Genomic DNA, 22,020 nt, shown 5'->3' on the forward strand with positions numbered 1-22,020 from the left:
TCCTTGTCAAAGATGAAAAACCATCTGTCAAAAGAAACCATTCCCAGGATCCCGATGGGGGATTCCAGATGCAGAGAAGCCCTCGATTTCTTTTCAGGCTTTTGTTTGCCCTGTCTTGCTCTGGTTAAAACATGAACACGTTAATGAATTTCTTCCCCCAAGCTGTGTGTTTGGGGAATGTTCTTTTTGTTTTTCTTTTCCATCAATTAGAAGGTAAAATTGTCAAGCTGCTGTAGGCTAGTGTAATCTTTTTCAGCAGTAGACTTCGCTGAAAAGTGGTGGTGAGAAGCATGTGATCATTCTAAGCACTGGCATTTGTTTTTTGAGGATTTGCTGAATGTGTCTTGGTGGGGCTCTGAGATGACTGTCCTCCCTGTGAGTCCCGCCACTGTCCTGATGGCGGTTACACACATACACCCTGACGTCCAGGCATGCAAGGGTGGCCTGCCTTGTCCACACCTCTTGAGGCAGGAAAGATGAATATCTTATGGGCTAAACTGTGTCTCCCCCAAGTTCATAGGTTGAAGTCCTAACTAGGCCAGCACCTTAGAATGTGACTGTTTTTGCAGATAAGGTCTTTAAAGAGGTAATTAAGCTAGAATAAGGTGATGAAGGTGAGTCCCCTAATCTGATATGACCGGTGTCCTTAGATGAAGAGGAAATTTGGACACAGACATGTACAGAGGGACAACCCTGTGAGGACAAGAAGGCGACAGCCACCTACAAGCCAAGGAGAGAGGCCTGGAACAAGTCCTTCCCTGGTGGCCCTCTGAAGAAACCAACCCCACTGACTCTTTGATCTTAGACTTCTAGACTCTGGGACTGTGAGAAGTTAATTTCTTTCATTTAAGTGCATTGAATATTTATTAGAGGTTGAGACAAAGGTTTAAGGGTCATGCAAAATTGACCAGAAAATGTGGTGTTCTGCTTTATTTTTGGGATATCCTGTGGCAGCCAGTCTGAAGCATTTTTACTGGACTAGACTCAGCTTCTGCATGATGCTAACTGGCATTTTCTCTATTTCTTTGTGCATGTATGTGGTGGTCCAGCTTTGTTCTTCCCTGATGCAATGAATGTGCTTTCCCTTTTTTTCTCCCTCCATTTGGAAGCCAGCTTTCCCTGGAAGTTCTGCGCCGGTTCCTGGATGTATGTGCCCAGCACGGTTCTTTCGTCCGGGGGGTGTTTATGGGACTGATGAGTTTTTGCATGCAAAAACATGTAAACACTCAGATGAGTTTCCCACTCCCTCTGGGAGAGCACCCACTGCAGGGCCAGCCACAGAGTCGGGGCGTGATGAGGGCTTGCAGAATGAGAGTTGTCCTTTCCCAGTTGGTATGAGTGCAGTAGAAGCCTCGTTCTTCCTGGCTGGGAGTCTGGAGCTGCCATCCTCAAATGTGGCTGGAAGGGGAGAGCAGTAGAAACCAAGGGAGGCAGTCCTCAGTGGGCCTGGGTTTCTTCATTTGTATGTTTCAATTTTTTCTCACTTCAAGGAAATCTTCCCTTGACTCTAGGACCTTCTAGCTGCATTCCTGTCTCTCTCCTCCCCAGACTTCTCCAAAGTTTGCGCCGTTTCCTCACCTCCCAAACATACATTCAACTCTCTCAAGTCTGGTTTTTGACTGCACCTGCCCCCAGGAGCACTCTCACTAAGAACTCCCCTCCCCGGCCCCAGCTGTGACTCCTTGTTGTTCAGTCAGCCCCTCCTTCCTGGGCACTCTGCTGTGTTGCAGGTGCCAAGCAACTCTGCCTCTCAAGACTTCACTTTCCTGGTTCTTGGGATCTCATCCTCTGCTCTTCTCCTTGTAGCTCGGGCCTCTCTGTCTCTGTCTCTGTAGTGTTAGTTCCATCTCCTTTTATCTAGCCATGTGGTTTTGAGGTCTCTAAAGGATTGGTCTGGGACTAATGATTCCTGGATGCTGTGAGCTCTGAGGCGTTGGAATGCAGTATTCCCTTGCTTCTTGAGCTCCCAAGTCCGCACAGCCAGCAGCCAGCCTGACATCTCCACCTGGATGGTTCCAAAGCACCTGAAACTCAATTAGGCCAGAACTCACAATGCTTTCTTCCTACCTGGCCCTATTCCAGTGGTCCACAATTCAGTGACTGGTCCCCCCATTCATCCAGGTCAGTGAGGAATTATCCTCATAGCATTGTCCACTCTTCCTTGCTAGTACCTGTCACATGTAGAATGTTTAATTCTTCTGTTCATTTGGTTAGTGTCTGCCTTCTAGATGGGCACCTACATTGTGGCAGTGCCCAACACACATGGGTTCTCAATAAATATTTAACTGAGTGAATATCTTTCAACTTCATCCATAGGCAGACATGCCCTGCTTGGTATCTACATGGCTGTAACCATGGATGGGAAGGTCCAGCCTGGCTTCCCTACCTGGCCTGCTGTATTCAGGAGTACATGGGTCATACCTCCTTTCTAGTAGGGGGACAGAGTTTAGACTCCAAATTTCATCAGGTCTGTTTTCATTTGGGATCTTAATCATATATTTGTCAATGCACACGTGTGCGCACACACACTCACACCAGCCTCTAAACAAAAAACCCTTATTTTCCACCTTTCTTTGTAAGGAATTTACATGAAAAAGATGCCTTTTATAAAAATGACTTGGCCTTGGGGGAAGTTATTTAAAGAATGCAAACTTGGAGAGCAAAAGTTATTTTTTGCCTTTTGGAAAAAAAAAAGAAAAAGCCATTATGTTTCAAGGATGTTGGATTTATGCAGCTGTGGAAAACTTCACCTGGCTGGGAGTTCTTCTGCACATGTGGAGCTATCATTTCCAGTTAAGAAGGTGATTTTTCTATAAACAGATCTCTTGCTTTTGTTAAAGGAAAAAAAAGTGGTCACAAAGCAGTTTTCTTGCACCTGACAATTTCATTGGAAAGCATGTTGTTTGCAAGTGCATTTGTTCAAACTTGGTGCTATACCTGAAAACCTACTACCAGCTCACTGCTTGGCTTGGGTTTCCTTCTCTAGTACTTTTCCCACATTGACTCTGAATCTGTTAAGCACTGTCCCCAAGTTCTTAGATGGGGGTGATAGGTTGTTGAGAAATCTATGGTACACTTTGATACTCTAATTCCCATCACAGGACACCCTATTGAATGGTTTTTGTTAAATGGCAACTGAGAATATAGGCCAATTTTCCTGACTATTGCAGTGTTCTGTAGTGTGGAAGTGTGTATTCAATATCCTGATATTTCTATGATGAAAAGAAGTCAATCCTTAGTTCCACACCTGGGAGGAGTCTTTGAATCTTGAATGAAATATAGGCAGTAGTTCAAGGCCTGACCCTTTCTATGTCAGTTTGTGTCTAGCCAGGAAAACTGGAACCATGCTAGGTATTTCTAACAGAGGGATTTAACACAGGGAATTGGTTACGTCAATGTCAGCGTCTCCAAAAGCAAAGGGGGAAACTGATGTAACCCAGGAGATAGGTATCATCCTAGGGCTAGAGAAATAAAAGGTGAATTTCCAGGATCAAAGAACATGAAGGAGGAGGCTGTGGGGCTGTGGCTTATACCTCTGAGGGGACAGACCATGGAGGGAGTACCCTGGTCTGTCCCTGGTGCCCTGGTGGCTGCACCTGTGAGGGAGCATGGGGAGGCTGGGTCCTGTAGTAGCCCAAGAGTTAGAGGCTGAAATCATAGTTGTCCAGTATGGTTGTCCCCACTGAGCTGAAAACACAAGGAACCTGTCTGCCCACCTCCTGCCTTTCATTCTCCTTCTAGTGCCCCCTGTTGACAGAGCTCAGCAGGAAGCCAGCTGGCAAGGTGGTCTGGGAAATACATTAATAGTTAGGCTGCCAGCCCCAGAATCATAGAGCAGAGTGCAGAAGAGGGGCTGGGAGACAAGAGGCAGAATGGGAAATGGAGACCTTTCTGTTCAGTAAAACCTTCAAGGGCACCAAGTTGAGGCCTGGGTGAATGTCTAGGGCTCCTGAGCCCCAGTCTGAAGATATTTTTATTATATCCCATGCTTTTTAAGAAGGTCAATGACACAAGACAGTTGGACATACAGGAGAATCCACATGCCTTACTATTTTTCATGCTGAGATAGTGGTGACTTTGGTGTCCTGAAAAAGCACTGGTGTGGCTGGGGGCAGGAAGCAGAGGGACAGAAGGCTGATACACAGAAAGCCCAGTTGTTGTGGCAGTTGGTCTCTCTCCCAAGGAGAAGGACTCTTGCACTCTGCTTTCCATCTCGGTGAAAGACGTTTGATTTTCATTTTCCCCAGCTATGTGAAATGTCGCTAATGTTTCACAGTTCAAATAGCTGGTTTTCACGGGCAGCCACATTTTGTTTTATTATGTTTCTGATGATTAAAATCTCCCCCTCCCCTGGACTGTTGGGATGTTAGAGTGGGATGCAGGGGAACCCCTCTTAAAACTGTTATTTTGAGGTAGGGTCTCATTCTGTTGCCCAGGCTGGAGTGCAGTGGCAAAATCATGGCTCAATGCATCGTCAACTTCTGGACTCAAGTGATCCTCCCACCTCAGCCTCCTGAGTAGCTATGACTACAAGCGCATGCCACCATCCCTAGCCTTTTTTTTTTTTTTTTTTTTTTTTTTGCCTATGCTGGTCTCAAACTCCTAGGCTCAGGGGATCCTTCTGCCTTGGCCTCCCATAGCTCTGGGATTGCAGGCATGAGCCACTGCATCTGGTTCAAAACTGTTATTTTTGTATCAGTTCCAATTCATCTTTGTGTGATGGAGGGTGGCCCTAGGAGAGAAGTTCTTTCATGCCTCCTGCAGAGTAGGAAATATGGAAGGCAAGTTTTTGGTGAGTGTTCAGACTGGAGCTCTTGGCAGCTGGAGAATAGGACCATTCAGACCTGTAGTGTTCATAAAAGCTATCCAAGTTTGCTGTTTGGTTTTGGGGGCATGCAAAATTTTCAAATCAGTACTTAGACCCTAATAATTAATAGCAATAATGGCAGTGCCATGAAGATGATAGAAATAAGACTAGTAGCATGATTTGGTTGTGTTATTATATATCTGACCCTGTGTTAGAGGCTGTGTGTGGGTCTCTTAATCCCACATCTACCTTAAGAAGGCAGAATGATTATCATCTTGTCTTATAGACAAGGAGACTCACCCACTGTCACCCTGTAAGTCCACAGGCAGATTCTAACCAGCTCTGTCAGATGTCAAAGTTGGGCACCTTACGACTAGCTTTGCCCCTTCCCTTTTAGGTGGAGGAAGTGACTCGTATTTCATTTCAGGACATTTATGTTAAGTTTCCTAAAACTGATCTTGTTATTAGGAATTTCAAAGAGTTTTAAATCATTCAATAAGTATGCCTATTGAATTACTACTATAAACCAGACAGTGCTGTGTTGGAATGGGTCCAAAGGTTAATGTTTGGGTCCCTGTAGTCTAGTCAAGAAGGCAGGTGTAGACTCTCGAAGTGCACAGTAATAGCTGTGTAGCCTGGAGGAGGAGAGCTGGGGGTAGGTGGCCAGGAGGCATTCCAAGGCCCCTTGAGGTTGGCTGTCCAGACCCCCCATCAGTGGTGGGATGGCTGGGGGAAACTGGGGCACACTGGGTGACCGCCAGAGTTCCAGTCTTCTGTTTGGTCTGTTCTGAGAGGTTTTGCCATTCCCACGGTTACTTCTAATTTATAAGTTTGAATTTGTTTTTGATGGGGCAGGTACAGAAAAAAAAGCATTATCTCTATCCACGTGTTCTATATAACAGCCAAGCCCTGGGGACCACAGACTCTTTGTACTTAAGGTGGGCTGCCCATTGGAGCCCTTCCTACATCATGCCACCCAGTGAAAAACAGGACCACCTGCCGACCAGTGCCATTCTGATTCAGGAAACGAAAGTCACCACCTCACCTCTTCCTGCCAACTTGGGCCACCTCTGTCATTGACCTTTCTTGGAGTTTTGTTCCCCCCACTCCCATCCTTCCCCCTTTTTCTTGGCCTCTCTTCTGGGTGTGATAATAGCTCTCCCTGGACCAAGGGACCTCTGAGGCTACCAACTTGGAACATACGGATTGAACACTTTCTGGAATTCCCTTTGATGAGTATTTTAATTGTAGGCCCTTCGGCATTATTGAAGGTTCCTATAGGATATAATTAAACAATTCATGATCGCATTTGCCATAAAATGATGTCGACAATACTGCCTATTGTATCACCGGATGGTCCCTCTGTGGAGTCTTCCTTGGTATTTTTATTTGGGAAGTTGGTGTTTGGAAAATATTATCTATCCCTAAGGAATGGTATCCTTCCTTCTACTGGAAGAGAATGACAAACCTACAATCTGGCATGTTTCTTTTATTCCCCCCTCTGGTTTTAGGAAACTCAGAACCAAATTTCAGGGCAGAACGGATGGTGATAAGGATGCCTGGGCCGGAATCCCAGTCAACTAGGTTAGTGGTGTTGGGCACGATAGTTAACAAATCTCCTTTTGCCTCAGTCTGCATATCTATAGAATGGGATGTAGTCCTGACTCAGTGCTTGGTGGGCAGCTCTGTGCACATGGGGTTAGTATCTCTTATAATTTTTATCACAAGAGCTACCATGTTGACTTTTTTTTGGTATATTTTTATTTTATTTTATTTTTTAACTTTTATTTTAGTTTCAGGGGTACATGTGTAGGTTTGTTACACAGATAAATCACATCGTGGGGGTTTGGTGTACTTATTATTTCATCACCTAGGTAAATAAGCATAGTACCTGATAGGTAGCTCCCTTCTTTGTGGCCATGTGTACTCAGTGTTTAACTCCCATTTATAAATGAGAACATGCAGTGTTTGCTTTTCTGTTCTGTTGCTAGTTCACTTAGGATGATGGTCTTTAGCTGCATCCATGTTGCTGCAGAGGACATGATCTCATTCTTTTTAACGGCTGCATAGTATTTCCTGGTGTATATGTACCACATTTTGCTTACTAGTCTATGACTGATGGACATCTAGATTGATTCCGTGTTTTTGCCATCGTGAATAGTGCTGTGATGAACATACATGTGCATGGGTCTTCCTGTTAGAATGATTTATATTCCTTTGGGTATATACTCAATAATGGGTTGAATGGTAGTTCTGTGTTAAAATTCTTTGAGGAATTTCCAAACTTACTTTCATAGTAGCTGACACTAATTTACATTCCCACCAGCAGTGTATAAGCGTTTCCTTTTCTCTACAACCTCGCCAGCATCTGTTAGTTTTTTATTTTTTAATAAATAGCCATTCTAACTGGTATGAGATGGTATCTCATTGTGGTTTTGATTTGCATTTCTCTGATGATTAGCGATGTTAAACAATTTTTCATATGCTTGTTGGCCACGTGTACGTCTTCTTTTGAAAAGTATCTGTTCTTGTCCTTTGCCCACTTTTTAATGGGATTGTTTTGTGCTTGTTAACTTGCATTTCTTATCGATTCTATATATCAGACATTTGTCAGATACATAGTTTGCAAATATTTCCTCCCAGTCTGTGGGTTTTGTGTTTATTCTGTTGATAGGTTCTTTTGCTGCACAAGAGCTCTTTAGTTTAATTAGGCCCCATTTGTCAATTTTTGGTTTTGTTGCAATTTCTTTTGGCATCTTTGTCACAAAATCGTTGGTAAGGAGGGCCTATGTATAGAATGGTATTTCCTAGGTTTTCTTCCAGGGTTTTTATAGTTTTAGGTTTTACATTTAAGCATTTAATCCATCCCGAGTTAATTTTTGTATATGGTGAAAGGAAGGGGTCCAGTTTCAATCTTCTGCATATAATTAGTTATTTCAGCACCATTTATTGAATAGGAAGTCCTTTCCCTAATGCTTGTTTTTGTTGTCTTTTTCAGAGATCAGGTAGTTGTAGGTGTGCAGCTTTATTTCTGGGCTTTCTATTCTGTTCCATTGGTCTATGTGTCTGTTTTTGTACCATGCTGTTTTGGTTACTCTAGCCTGGTAGTATATAAACTCTGGTAATGTCATGCCTCCTGCTTTGTTCTTTTTAGCTTAGAATTGCTTTAGCTATTCAAGCTCTTTTCTGGTTCCATATGAATTTTAGAATAGTTTTTTCTAATCCTGTGAAGAATGTCTTTGGTAGTTTGATAGGAATAACATTGAATCTATAAATTGCTTTGGACAGTATGGATATTTTAACAATATTGTGTCTTCCTATCCAAGACCATGGAATGGTTTTCCATTTGTTTGTGTCATCTCTGATTTCTTTGAAAAGGGTTTTGTAGTTCTCACTGTAGAGATTTTGCGTGTCCTTGGTTAGCCTTATTCCTGGGTATTTTATTTTTTGTTGTTGTTATTGTTAGTGGGATTGCATTGATTTGGCACGCATCTTGGATGTTGTTGGTATGTGGAAATGCTACTGGTTTTTGTGCATTGATTATGTATCCTGAAACTTTGCTGAAGTTGTGTATCAGATCTAGGAGCTTTTGGGGGCAGAGACTATGGGATTTTCTAGTTGTAAAATCATAATATCTGCAAGCAGAGATGGTTGGACTTTACTCTCTTCCTATGTGATGCCTTCTATTTCTTTCTTTCTCTTGCCTGAATGCTCTGGCTAGGACTTCCAGTACTATGTTGAACAGGAGTCATGAGAGTAGGCATCCTTGTCTTGTTACCATTCTCAAGGGGAATGCTTTCGTCTTTTGCCCACTGAGTATGATGGGCGGTGGGTTTGTCATAGATGTCTCTTACTATTTTGAGGTATGCTCTTTCAATACCTAGTTTGTGGAGGGTTTTTAACATAAAGGGATGTTGAATTTTATCAAAAGCCTTTTCCTGTATCTATTAAGATGATCATATGGCATTGGGTTTTATTTCTGTTTATATGATGAATCACAATTATTGATTTGCATATGTTGAACCAACCTTGCATCCCAGGAATTATTTATGCAACCAGGAATTTATTATGCAACCAGGAATAAAGCCTGGTTGATCATGGTGAATTAGGTTTTGATGTGTTGCTGGATTCAGTTTGCTAGTATTTTGTTGAAGATTTTTGCATCTGTGTTCATCAAGGACATTGGCCTTGAGAGACAGAGAGAGAGAGAGTGTGTGTATGTGTGTGTGTCTGCAAGGTTTTGGCATCAGAACGATGCTGACCATATAGAATGAGTTAGGGAGGAGCCCTTCCTTTCATATTTCATAATGCTTTCAATAGGAATGGTACCAGCTCTTCTTTATACATCTGGTAGAATCTGGCTGTGAATCTGTCTGGTCCTGGGCTTTTTCTGGTTGGTAGGCTTTTTATTACTGATTCAATTTTGGAACTTGTTATTGGTCTTTTCAGGGATGCAGTTTCTTCCTGGTTCAATCTTGGGAGGATGGATGTTTCCAGGAATTCATCAGTTTCTTCCAGGTTTTCTAGTTTGTGTGCATAGAGGTGTTCATAGTAGTCTTTAAATGTTTTTTGTATTTCTGTGGGGTTAGTGGTAATGTCCCCTTTGTCATTTTTATTTGGATCTTCTCTCTTTTTTTCTTTATTGGTCTAGCTAGAGGTCTGCCAATCTTATTTACTCTTTCAAAGAACAAAGCTCTGGTTTTGTTGATCTTTTGTACAGTTTTTTCATGTCTCAATTTCATTCAGTTCAGCTGTGATTTTGGTTGTTTCTTGTCTTCTGCTGGGGTTGAGGTTGGTTTGCTCTTGTTTTTCTAGTTCCTCAAGGTGTGATGTCAGATCATTAATTTCATATCTTTCTAACTTTTTTGGTGACAGCATTTGGCATTTAAACCTTCATCTTCTGCTTTAACTGTTTCTCAGAGATTTTGATATGTTATATCTTTGTTTTCATTAGTTTCAAAAAAATTCATTGATTTCTGCCTTAATTTCATTGTTTATGCAGAAGTCATTCAGGTGCAGCTTGTTTAATTTCCATGTAATTGTATGGTTTTGAGTGATCTTCTTAGTATTGATTTCTATTTTTGTTGCACTTTCCTGAGAGTGTGACTGGTATAATTTTGGGTTTTTTTGAATGTGCTGAGAATTGTCTTATGGCTGATTGTGTGGTAGATTTTAGAGTATGTGGCATGTGCAGATGAAAAGAATGTATGTTCTGTTGGTTTTGGGTGGAGAGTTCTGTAGTTGTCTGTTAGATCCATTTGGTCAAGTGTTAAGTTCATGTCCTGAATATCTTTATTAGTTTTCTGCCTTGATGATCTATGTAATACTGTCAGTAGGGTTTTGAAATCTTCAGTTCTTACTATGTAGTTATCTGTGTCTCTTTGTAGGTCTCTAAGAACTTGTTTTATGAATCTGCTTCTGTGTTGAGTGCATATATATTTGGAATAGTTAAGTGTTCTTGTTGAATTGAACCCTTTACCATTATGTAATGCCCTTCTTTGTTTTTTTAAAAAAATTATTGTTGGCTCAAAGCCTATTTTGTCTGAAATTAGAATAGCAATTCTTGCTTTTTTGTTTTGTTTTGTTTTCCCTTTACTTGGTAGATGTTTCTCCATCCCTTTACTCTTAGCCTATGGGTGTCATTGCATGTGAGATGGGTCTCTTGAAGACAGCATACAGTTGTGTCTTGCTTCTTTATCCAACTTGTCACTTTGTGACTTTTGATTGGGGCCTTTAGTTCACATTCAAAGTGAATATTTGATATATACAGATTTCATCCTGTCATGTTGCTAGCTAGTTATTATATAGGCATGACTGTGTAGTTGCTTTATAGTGTCAATGGTTTGTCTACCTAAGTGTGTTTTTGTGGTGGCCGTTAACAGTCATTCCTTTCTGTATTTAACAGTCCCTTAAGGACATCTTGTAAGGCAGGTTTGGTGGTATTAAAAACCCTTAGCATTTGCTTTTCTGAAAAGGATCTTATTTCTCTTTTACTTATGAAGCTTAATTTGGCTGGATATCAAATTCTTGATTGGAGTACAGGCCTGTAATTTCTCCTGGCTTATAGAATTTCTGCTGAAAGGTCTGCAGTTAGCCTGATGGGGTTCCCTTTGTAGGCAACCTACCTCTTCTCCCTAGTTGCCTTTAATGTTTTTTATTTTATGTCAACCTTGGAGAATCTGATGACCGTGTGTCTTGGGGATGGTCATCTTGTGTAGTATCTTTCAGGGGTTCTCTGTATTTCATGAATTTGAATGTTGTTCTCTCTACTGAGGTTGGAGAAATTTTCATGGATGATATCCTCAAATATGTTTTCCCTGTTGCTTGTTTTCTCTCCTTCTCTTTCAGGGATGCCAACGGCTCATCAGTTTGGTCTCTTTACATAATTCCATATTGCTTGAGGTTTTAGTCATTCTTTTTTTCTTTAGTTTGTCTGACTGAGTTAATTCAGAGAACCTATCTTCGAACTCTGTGATTCTTTCCTCAACTTGGCGTATTCTGCTGTTAATACTTGCGACTGCATTATGAAATTCTTGTAGTGAGATTATCAGCTCCATCAGATCTTTTTTTTTTTAAGACAGAGTCTCGCTCTTTCACCAGGCTGGAGTGTGGTGGTGTAATCTTGGCTCACCGCAACCTCTGCCTTCTGGGTTCAAGTGATTCTCCCACCTCAGCCTCCCAAGTAGCTGGGACTACAGGCGTGTGCCACCACACCCAGCTAATTTTTGTATTTTTAGTAGAGATGGGGTTTCACCATGTTGGCCAGGATGGTCTCAATCTCTTGACTTCGTGATCCGCCCACCTAGGCCTCCCAAAGTCCATCAGATCTTTCTTACAATGGCCGTTTCATCTTTTAGCTCCTATATCATTTTGTATTCCTTAGATTGGGTTTCAACTTTCTCCTGAATCTCAATGATCTTTATTGCTATCCATATTCTGAATTCTGTGCCTGTCATTTCAGCCTGGTTAAGAACCATTAAGAACCAACTAGTGTGGTCATTTGGAGGTAAGATACTCTGGCTTTTTGAGTTGCCAGTGTGTTTATACTGTATTTTTCCTGTCTGCGTGGGCTGATGTTCCTTTACTCTTTGAAGTTGCTGTCCTTTGGATGGCTTTTTTTTGATGCCCTTCAGCATTTGATTGTGGTATAAGGTGAGCTCAGCTGACTGGCTTCTATTCTGGAAGATTTCAGAGGGCTAAGACTCAGCTCAGCACCTATGGGCTCTGTGCTTTAACTCTGGGGTGCTGGTATGAGTTTCCCAACTTTGTTTTCTGGTCCTCTGCAGTTAGTAACCTGATGCACTGGAGAGGCTGAGGTGTTCCCGGTCTGCTGGCCCAACACTTCGATGTGGGGTGCTGCTGGCCACAGCACCTCATAGGAGCAGTGGAAGTGGGATCTGTGCTTGCTCGTATGTGCCAGCAGCCATAGTGGCATGTCAGACTGCCTGTGCCTCAGCAGCAGTGGAGTCCCAGTGGAGGTGGGTAGGGCGGCGGGATGTGCTCTGCCATCAGTGGTACGGCAGTATGATGCACATGCACATTTGTGTTTTCGGGGAGGTGAAGTCTGCCTATACGTGTGTGCCAGCAAAGCAGTGGGAGGGATCTGTGGGTGAGTGTTTGCTGACAAAGCGGTGGGGCAGGCTGCTTGTGGGCTTTTCACATCAGTAGAGGCTGGTCTGCTGGAGGTCTCCAGTGGTTAGATGCAGTCTGCCCATGAAGGAGCTATGATGGGGCCCCCCTGGGAAGCACCCTGTTTGGGTATTGAAGGCAGTGCTGGGAGCTGGTGTGACCATGCTGGGACCCTAGGAGAGGCTGGCACATTGGGGGTGGTGCTCAGATCAGACTGTCCTCATCCTATGGTCAGGATCACCCTGGTCTGTGCAGGTCCAGCAGTCACCCAAAGGCTAAAGCCACCTAGAAGATCCTGGTGAGACTTGGGGGATGGGCATCCCTGGCCATGCTCCACTGTACCTGTTCCTACACAGAACCTTCTGAGCTCCACACAGGCTGGAGTCCTGTGCCTGCCACCTCTCTCAGCAGCTCTCCCTGCCAGCTCAGGCATTCATGTGGGTCGTGGGATCTCCTGCAGCTAGGATTTCAGAGGTCTGTGGCAAGAGCAGACTACTCCTTGCCTGTACAACTCATCCATTCCCCAGGTCTTCCTTGGAAATGGCATTAGTAGGATTTGAGATGCAAGGATTCTTCTTGTATAGCAGGAAGTAAAGGGATTCTGAGAGGGGTTGTGGTTTTGAATTTTCAGGCCAAATATTTTTTGATCTACCTATTGTTTTTCCCTAATAAATACCTGGATACTGTATCGTTTCTAAACTGAAGGAGTATCTGTTCCATACAGAGCTTTGATAATTCACAGTTGAGATAGTTTATTCTGTTTTTTGTTTTTTTTTATTAGTTTTCAAAGTGGAGAACTAGTAACTACAATGACAGTTTATGTATTTGCTCAACATTTGTAGCAGTCCCCAAACTTGAAGAGTAAATTATAATTTGAAGATTCCAAAAGTACATTTCTGTCTTTTTCTCTTTATCTTGTTCCAGAAGGATTTGAGGTATCTTACGTAAATACATACAATTTTCTTTTCTAATGGATAACTGAGGCAAAGGGAACGTAGATGTAAGAAAAATAATATGAAGCCAGAGACTGAAAATCTTCCAAGTCAGTACCAACTCCAGCAAGGTGCTGGCGAAAGAAACTGCTGGGCTTGACTTCGAGAATGATTCCTGGTGTCTGTGACAACAGGAGAAGGCTTGAGGCCTGATATGACTGCGATGTCCTCATCAGCGGGACGAGAGCAACCCTTCATTCCCACAGCAGCTGGAGATGGCTGGTCATGAGCAGAGCTTGGAGCACTCCCTGGCCGACCACACGCCCACCCACCTGCACTTTGACCTCTCTGGTGAGGTCAGAACCCAGCACGTGTGTTATTCTGAAATTAGTGTTTTTCTTCTTACTTTTGAAGATGCTATCATCTGTGAATATTGGCATCTGTGCCACGTTATCAAGCATATTTTTGCAGTTTAGGGAATTAAAGGTAAAAGTTTGTTAGGGTTCTTTTCTCCCTGTAGGAAAAGGAATGATCATGAGAAATGATGGCTGTGGGTCTCTGCTGAGGGAGTGGCTGAGATCGGTGAGGGAGGAGAAGGCTAAGGTGCCCTCTAGCTTCCCACCCCTTGGTGCTCCTGTTCTTACGTGCCAGCACCCCAGGATGGACACTTGCATTGGAAAGGAATGCAAGTCCCCGGTGTCTTGTCTGCAGTTCCAAAATCCAGGGATTTCAACACTCATATTACGGCAAGCCCTGCCCTGCCCTGCAACATGGGCTGTTCAGCAAGCGTCATTATTCACCCCTTTACCCACTGCATGCATTTGTTTGGTGAGCATTTATTTCCCACCACCTGTGTGCCAGGGAATGGGGGAAAGGAAAGGTGCGAACGACAGTCACTAGTGGAAGCTTGTGAAAACCACAGCGCACCTTCTGGGCATGTGTTAACTCAGAGTGTGTCACTCTTTACGGCACCCTGTTAGGTTAACTCTCCAAGGCCTAGGAGGCACAGGTCTTATTAGTTTTTCTTTGTAAACTTGAAAGACACATACCCAGTACAGGATTTTTTTTTTTTTTTTTTTTTTTTAGGAGGGAGTCTTGCTCTGTCACCCAAGCTGGAGTGCAGTGGTGTGATCTCGGCTCACTGCAACCTCTGCTGCCCAGGTTCAAGCAATTATCCTGCCTCAGCCTTGCAAGTGGCTGGAATTACAGGCATGCACCACCATGCCTGGCTAATTTTTGTAATTTTAGTAGAGATGGGGTTTCACCAGGTTGGCTAGACCCGTCTTGAACTCCTGACCTCAAGTGATCTGCCCTCCTTGGCCTTCCAGAGTGCTGGGATTACAGGCATGAACCACTGTACCCAGTGCAGTGCAGGATTTTGAAATGTTCAGTGTTCAGGAACAACCTGTCCCTCTGGTCTGGGAGTGATGGGCTACTTTTCTTAGAGAGCTCTCAGCTCTTACATGTTGATGCTAACTGGCTCCTAGAGAAGTATTCCTAATGTGTCCTTTGGGCCATGCTAGGAATGCAGTTATTTGTGTACTGGAACTTAAAAATATATGACAAGGTGTGAAAACAAGTACTGAACAGCCAACGTGGGGAGCATCTGCAGATGGTGACTCAGAGAAACGGGTTATCAACGCTGACTTTGAGAAGGGCCATGGCTGCCATTTGGCTCCTAACTGATCGCCTGGGAGAACGAGGGTGTATTGGTTACAACAGAGGTCCTGCTTGGGTGGCCCATCACCTCTGCAGCTTTAAAATGGAAACAAGGTGGCTCTTCACAGATTCCAGGCTGGTCAGGTCAGAGATAACCTGGCTGGTGAGTGTGGGTGTAGGTCAGTAGATTTTCCACCAGTGGCCTCTTTCATTCTGCCAGTGTGCAAAGGCAGAGCTACCTAGGACCTTGATTTTGTCTTAGAATGGATGCTCTCTTCTCTTATTCCATCACTGAGGCCCAGAAGGCTTGAGGGGAGATGGGCCTGGCTCTGAGGGAGGAGGCCCATCCTGCAGGCTGAGAAGACTTCATTTTGCAGTTTTGTGATAAATCAGATGGCATACTTTTCTCCTTCGAGGGCTTCTGTTTTATCATTTAGAGTTTAAAAGTGATGCTTGTGTTTTTCTCAAATTCAATGATATTTCTTTAAAATACAATAATACCTGCATATTATATAAATTTGGAAAATACAGAGGAAAACAGGAAAATGAAGGTCACATATCACTATTCATATTTTGGTTCTTCCTAGGTGTTTTAGTATTTATTTTCCTTTGGGGCCTGAAGATACTTGTATGTAAGATTTTTGCGAAATCGTGATCTAACTATGTATGCAGATTTATAGCTGCTTCTCTCTAGATCGCTGAGTCATCTTCAGAGTATGATTTTAATGGCTGTGTACCTTTTTACTGTTGCTGGTGTTATCTGTAGTTGTATATTTCTATTTTTTGCCCTTTTTTGTGATTGTAATTGTGTTGTATAGCACATTTTTGTTTGTAACTTATGACCCATATCTCAGATTATTTCATAATACAGTAGTTACCTCTTATCTGTGGTTTCACTTTCCATAGTTTCATTTACCCACGGTCAACCAGTGATTAAAAATAGGTGAGTATAGTACAATAAGATATTTTGAGAGAGAGACCTCATTCACATAACTTTTATTACAGTGTATTGTTATAATTCTATTAGTTATTGTAAATCCCTTACTATGCCTAATTTATAAGCGACACGTTATCGTAGGTATGTATGCATAGGACGTAACATAGTCTAGTAGATGTAGGGTTGGGTACTGTCTGTGGTTTCAGGGATCCACTGGAGGTCTTGAAACATAGCCCCTACAGATAAAGAGGGCCTACTGTATCCACTTGTGGTCCTGGAAAGATTTGGGTCACTTTATGAAGCCAGTTGGTGCATATGTAGACCGTGTGTAGCAGACATGTGTCCATATAGGCTAGTGCTAACATGGAAATAACTATCAAATGAAAGAAAAGCCATCCTGTTTATATGCGGATTCTGAAAATGCATGCAGTTCATATTAATCTGTTGTGTTGGTCAGAGCTGTTTCTGTGTACAAAGACTATGGCAGCTTTGGACCTGTTGGTGTGGGCTCTTTAATAACAATAGCTCTTTATCAGAGTAAGATTTTATAGGGATATAGATTATCTAAAGAATCAGTGGAGAATTACTCACACATTTACTACTAATCCTTCCCTATTGTAAGGAAACGGAAGATTTACATTTTAGCCTGGATGTAGGTCGTATGACTTTTCTTCTGATTATGTATTTTTTTAAAAAGCATAGTTTTTTATGCCTACCAACATTTATGGCTCCTGATTCCTGAGTCCGAGAAGAGTTATTGGGATTCCTGCCCCCAGGGCCGTGTCCTGTCCCCTCCGCCCAGCTTCCTTGGTCCAGTTATCCACCCTGGGTGTGGCCTTTCAGACCCCTGCCCGCTTGGTCCAGGCCTCGTCCTCTTTGCATACTTACGTGGCTCTCTATGCTCCTCTGAAGGAGTGGATTTTCTCTTCTGCGCCCCTCAGCCCCATTGGCCTCCCCGGCTGTGGTGGCAGTTGGGTGTGGACCCCTCATCTGGCCTCATAGCTCTTACCCTTTTGTTGGTTCAGCTCCACCCCACACGAGTGAACTCGAGGCACTCATGTGACAGTGGAGGTTGCTGGGCGCTGGGCCCCTCTAGGCCTGTCGAGACGGACCACTCTTTCGGGCAGGCTTGACAGAAGGCCTGTTCGCTGCATGGTTTTGGAAGTCAGTAAGCCAAGGACTGCACAAATGTCTCCATCATTTTCTAGAAAAGAAGAAGCCGAGGCGGGGCAGGCCTTCGCGGGACTGGCGGGAGCGGAGGAACGCTATCCGGCTCACCAGCGAGCACACGGTGGAGACCCTGGTGGTGGCCGACGCCGACATGGTGCAGTACCACGGGGCCGAGGCCGCCCAGAGGTTCATCCTGACCGTCATGAACATGGTGAGTCCGGAGCTGGGGTCCTGACATGGGGGGCTCTGTTCTCTCCTTGATGAGAGATCTGGAAGTGGGTGCTGTGTCCTCATCTCCTCAAGTGAGGAAGACACTGGATTAGGGGATAGGGGAACATAGCCTGGTGATTCCAGGCATTGAGGAGGGTAAGTAACTGGGGGACATCCCAATGGGAGAGCACCTGCCCTCGACTCCACACTGGTGTGGTGTTGAAGTCCCCAGATCTGCTCAGTGATGGGGCCACTTGTTACCAGAAGGCTTCCCAAAAGGTTTGTGGTGCATCAGACCCAGTCCAAGGGGCATTCAAGGTCATGTGAATCCCAGACCCTGCTCCAAGGAGTCCATAGTCTAGCAGGAGGAACAAATTCCAACTTCTATGGAAAACAGAGCTTACTGTATGGTGAGAAGTGGGGAGAGAGGTTGCCTAGTTGAGGGAACCAAGGAAGGAGTCAGGATGCCCACGTCTGTCTACGTCTGATTTGTCAAATGGGGAGGGAGGGAAACCTTTAGATGGGGATGGGTGGGTGGTGAGGCCGTGCTCCTCAAATGTTAGACCCTGAAGAACCTTCAAAGGCATCCTAGCTTTACCCATCCATTCATTTTCCCAGGTGTTTTTAAGGACTAAGTCATATGACATGGCAAGAGCGGGGAGCCATAAGGATGTAGGAGATGTAGATAGGGCTGGGTGAGGGAGGGAGGGCCAGTCATCTTGAGGAGCAGGGGCTCTACCCTGAGAAGTGGGACCACTGAAGGGAAGGGGAGGATTGTGCTGAGGTTGATGTTAGGAAGAACAGCCCAGCAGCTGCGTTCAGGGTGGATTGGAATGGGAAGCAGTGTTGTGGAGCATTGGCGCTGGAGCAAGTGTGGGAGACATTGGAGTGGGAATGGAGGAGGGGATGGCATAAGAGGAAGGAGCTTCAGGAATTGGTGACTGGCAGGATGTGGGGGTTAGAGAGGCAGGAAGAGGAGGCAAGAGAAATCCAGGCTACTACACCCAGGCTTCAAGCCGGGCCTCGGGGTGGGTGGTGGAGCCATTGGCTGAGAAAAGGAGGAGCAATGAGTTTGGGGCCACAGCAAAGAGTTTCCATTCTGGACAAACTGAATTCAAGGTGGAAATCAGGACAGAGGTCTTGGTGAGAAAGAGGGACCTGGGCTTTTCAGCCTATAGCTGGCAGCTGAAGTAGGAGAGTGAGCAGCACTGCCTGGCTGAAATGTATCAGTGAGTAGAGAAGCTGTCCAAAGACAGCCCATGGAGCACCAGCCCTGGGGGGATGGGGCAGCGACTGGGAGGAGGTTGTCCTGAAGAAGGGGTAACAGGTGCGAGAGGAGACTGGTTAACAATGCCAGATGGAATGGCATTAGGGAGTGTTGTCGTTAGATGCTTAATGAGGACAAACTGAAAAGTGAATGGGAAGTGAGAAGTAGAAACAGCTACAACTCAGCTGTAGAAACAGCCAAGTTGCTGATCTTGGCTAAAGTAGAGAAGAGAGAAGCCTAGTAGGGTGGAATCTGGGTTAAGGGGAACTTTGTAGAGGGAAAGGGATATGAAGGTTCTGAGTATGAGGTTTAGCCTCAGGCCTGGGCCAGCCTCCTGCCCAGCCACTCATAACCTAGAAGAACCTCTGTCAGCCTGCTTCTTATCAGCAGGTCAGGGATTTAGCTCCGGCCACAGTGAGTACGCGGTGCCTGGCCACAAATGGTCAGGCTGCTTATGGAAGGGAGTGACGTGAGAGGACAGGGCAAGGTTAAACGATATGGGTGCCATGGGGAATGACCCAGGGCCTGAGTTTTCAGTGGGGACACAGCAGCCGTGGGCTGTGTTGTGGGGTAGGGAAATGACATGCCTATCCCTGGAATCTGCAGGGCCTTTGGGCCAGCCGCAGCCAAGGTCTTGAGGTCTAGGGAAGGTGCAGAGCCTGGGCTGCCCAGGCCATAGGTACCCTTGTTTGCTTGGTGTGATGAGCTCTGGAGCTCAGGGGAAAGTGCTAGGGAGGAAGTTGGCTCTGACATGATGTGTAAGGGAGGGGCTAAGAGTGCTGGGAGGATAGCAGAGAGTGGTGGTCCTCATGGCTGGACAGGGTCTGCAGGCGGCTCTTTGCCCATGTGTGGATGTTATGTTGCTGAGAAGGACGTCTGGGGTTTTAGAGGTACTGAGGCAGGGCTGTGAATGGGAAAGAACACAAAAGCTGGATGAACCCTCCAATGCACCATTGCCGCTGGCATCTCAGCTCTGGTAGTTGTGTAGCTGGGGCTCTGGTGTCTGGGAGGCCTGGTGGCATGTGGTGGCCTGGACAAAGGATACTAGGACTGATTCTCCCCTTGTGGGGATGGGATCCCACAGCTTGTTTCCCAGAGACTGAAGGAGGCCCCGGAATGGGGAGACTCAGGGACATTGCCAGAGTCACACGGGAAGTCACTGGCAGAGCTATGACGACCATGTCAAGCCTTTCTTTCCCCTAACCAGCCGCACAGGGAAATCAATGTTGAGGACCCCAATTCTGGGCCCAGTGGGTGTGGGAACCCCCACAGCAATCCTGCTTGTCAGGAGGACAAATCTCTGGTACTTTGTCCTCCGTTTTGTTGAAGACTTTCCAGGACTGCTTTCGGGACGTGTCTCTATCTGTAGGAAATTCCCTCTATCTCCTCCACGCCCCTCACCCCTGCTGTGCTCTGGAGGGAGGCTGCTTTGGCAGCACTCAGAGAGTAGAGGCCTCATGCTGAGCCACTGAACCCACATGTTTCCTCACGTGCCAGGCTCTTCTGCAAGGCACACTTGCCAAGGAGGCCCCCGGGACCCTGGGCCAGGGATCTGCTTTCCAACGTGGCCTCGGTGGGCATGTGAGGGTGCCATGCTGCTCCCACCCCTCCTTCAAAGTCATCAACTCTGGAAGTTCCATTAACTTAAAAAAAATTTTTGGCGAATTTCTTTTTCTAATTTTTTATTGTGGTAAAATGTATATGTAATACAGAATTCACCATCTGAACCATTTTTATGTGTACCACCTCAGTGGCCTAAAGCACATTCACCTTGTTGTGCGACCACTACCACCATCCACCTCCAGGACTTTTTCACTGTCCCCAAGACGGAAACTTCCTACCCATTAAACACTATCTCCCCCAGCCCCTGCCAACCTCCATTCTACTTTCTGTCTGTATGAATCTGATGACTCTCGATACCTTGTATAAGTGGAATCATGCAGTATTTATCCTCTTGTGAACAAATGGCTTATTTCACTCAGCATAATGTCCACAAAGTTCATCCATGTTGTGGCGTGTGTCAGGATGGCTTTCCTTTTTCAGGATGAATAGTATCCCTTTGCACGTACGTGCACCACATTTTTCTTATCCATTCATCCATCACTGTATGCCTGGGTTGTTTCCACCTTTTGCTATTGTGAATAATGCTGCTATGAACATGGGTGTGCAAATCTCTGTTCAAGTCCCTGCTTTCAATTCTTTCGGGCATACACCTGGAAATGGAATTGCTTAGGTTAACTTTTGATGTTGCTCAGCTCTGAGAAATAGTTCTGTGTTAACTTTTGATGGTGCTCATTTCTGAGAAATAGTTCCATGTTCCTCATGTGCACAAACCCAGGTCTCCCCGGTGGCCGGTTAATGATGGGCTGCATTGCTCCAGTCTGCCTGGAGCATGCCTGCGATGAGGGCTGGAGGGGCTTGGCTCTGCACCAGACGCTTTCATCTACGGATTATTTTTTCTCTCTCTTTTTAAAAATTATCCAGGGCACAAGTGCAAGGAATAAACATTCATTACAACAGCTAAGGTAGTAATAAGGCAGAGCTTCTACTTTGATATTTGCTTTCAAAGTTTATCATCCAGGCAGGGGTGGTTGTTTGATCCCAGGCAGGGAGTGGGAAGGGAATGGGGTTGGTACATGAAGACAGGCCTTCCCACCCCGCACCCCTCATGGGCCGTAAAGACTGAAGGGCTCTGTTTCTTGCCTTTGATTGAACACCCTTCACCCCTCTTCAGGGGCTTGTACTAAGACGCTAGAGGCTCAAGAGCCCGGGGCTGAGGGTAGACCTGGGGCCAATATGTGAAGTTTGGATTGAGATGTTTCCTGAGGAGGCCTGCCTAATAAAGGTGATCCCGCTGTGAGAAGGGCTGCGTGTGATGAGTCTGAGCCCTTCTGTCATCTATACTTGGGGTTTCCGGGCCCTTTTGATCCAAGCCAGAAGGCAAATGGAAGCAGAGTCATCAGCCCCCTCGCCCAGGTGGGCTTACGCCGCAGCAGCCCTTTCTTGCCGCTCTAGCCCTGGACCACCATTCAGTAAATTGAAAAACAAGTTCCGTTTAGACATGACACCTTGTTTAAACAAGACTGCCTCCACCAGCACCTCCCTTTCTCAATTCTTCAAATCCTAGTTTAGGAAATCCAAAGAACTCTCCTGCCTGTGGCTGTTTTAGAAAAGGGCTTTCTGTTAGCAAGTGAGATAACCTTTAAGCCGGGAGGAAGGGAAAGGATTGTGGCTGGGCCAGAAGGCCTGTCATTAGACAAGCCCCCGGAACAGAGAGCAGAACGTGATGCCAGCAAGCCCATCTGCTTCCCTCCAGAGCATGTTTTCTGTAGGGCTGTGGGATGGGAGTGGCCCTGTCTCCTTAACCCCTCCAGATTTGGAAGGAAACCTGCTAGAGTTGGTTGCCACC

The 22,020-nt window shown here is 45.1% G+C and overlaps 1 protein-coding gene across 2 annotated transcripts in view; it reads left to right on the plus strand.

Annotated features, from left to right (window-relative positions):
• ADAMTS17 (ADAM metallopeptidase with thrombospondin type 1 motif 17) overlaps nucleotides 1-22,020 on the plus strand; it is a 367,322-nt gene that overhangs the window by 42,423 nt on the left and 302,879 nt on the right. For both annotated transcript variants that reach the window (XM_033188835.1, XM_033188836.1), the window contains exon 4: nucleotides 17,173-17,345. In XM_033188835.1, coding sequence (XP_033044726.1) covers nucleotides 17,173-17,345 — 173 coding nt within the window. The remainder of the gene's footprint in view (nucleotides 1-17,172; nucleotides 17,346-22,020) is intronic.

This window comes from Trachypithecus francoisi, unplaced genomic scaffold (assembly GCF_009764315.1).
Source record: "Trachypithecus francoisi isolate TF-2019V2 unplaced genomic scaffold, Tfra_2.0 Lachesis_group3, whole genome shotgun sequence".
NCBI lineage: Eukaryota > Metazoa > Chordata > Mammalia > Primates > Cercopithecidae > Trachypithecus > Trachypithecus francoisi.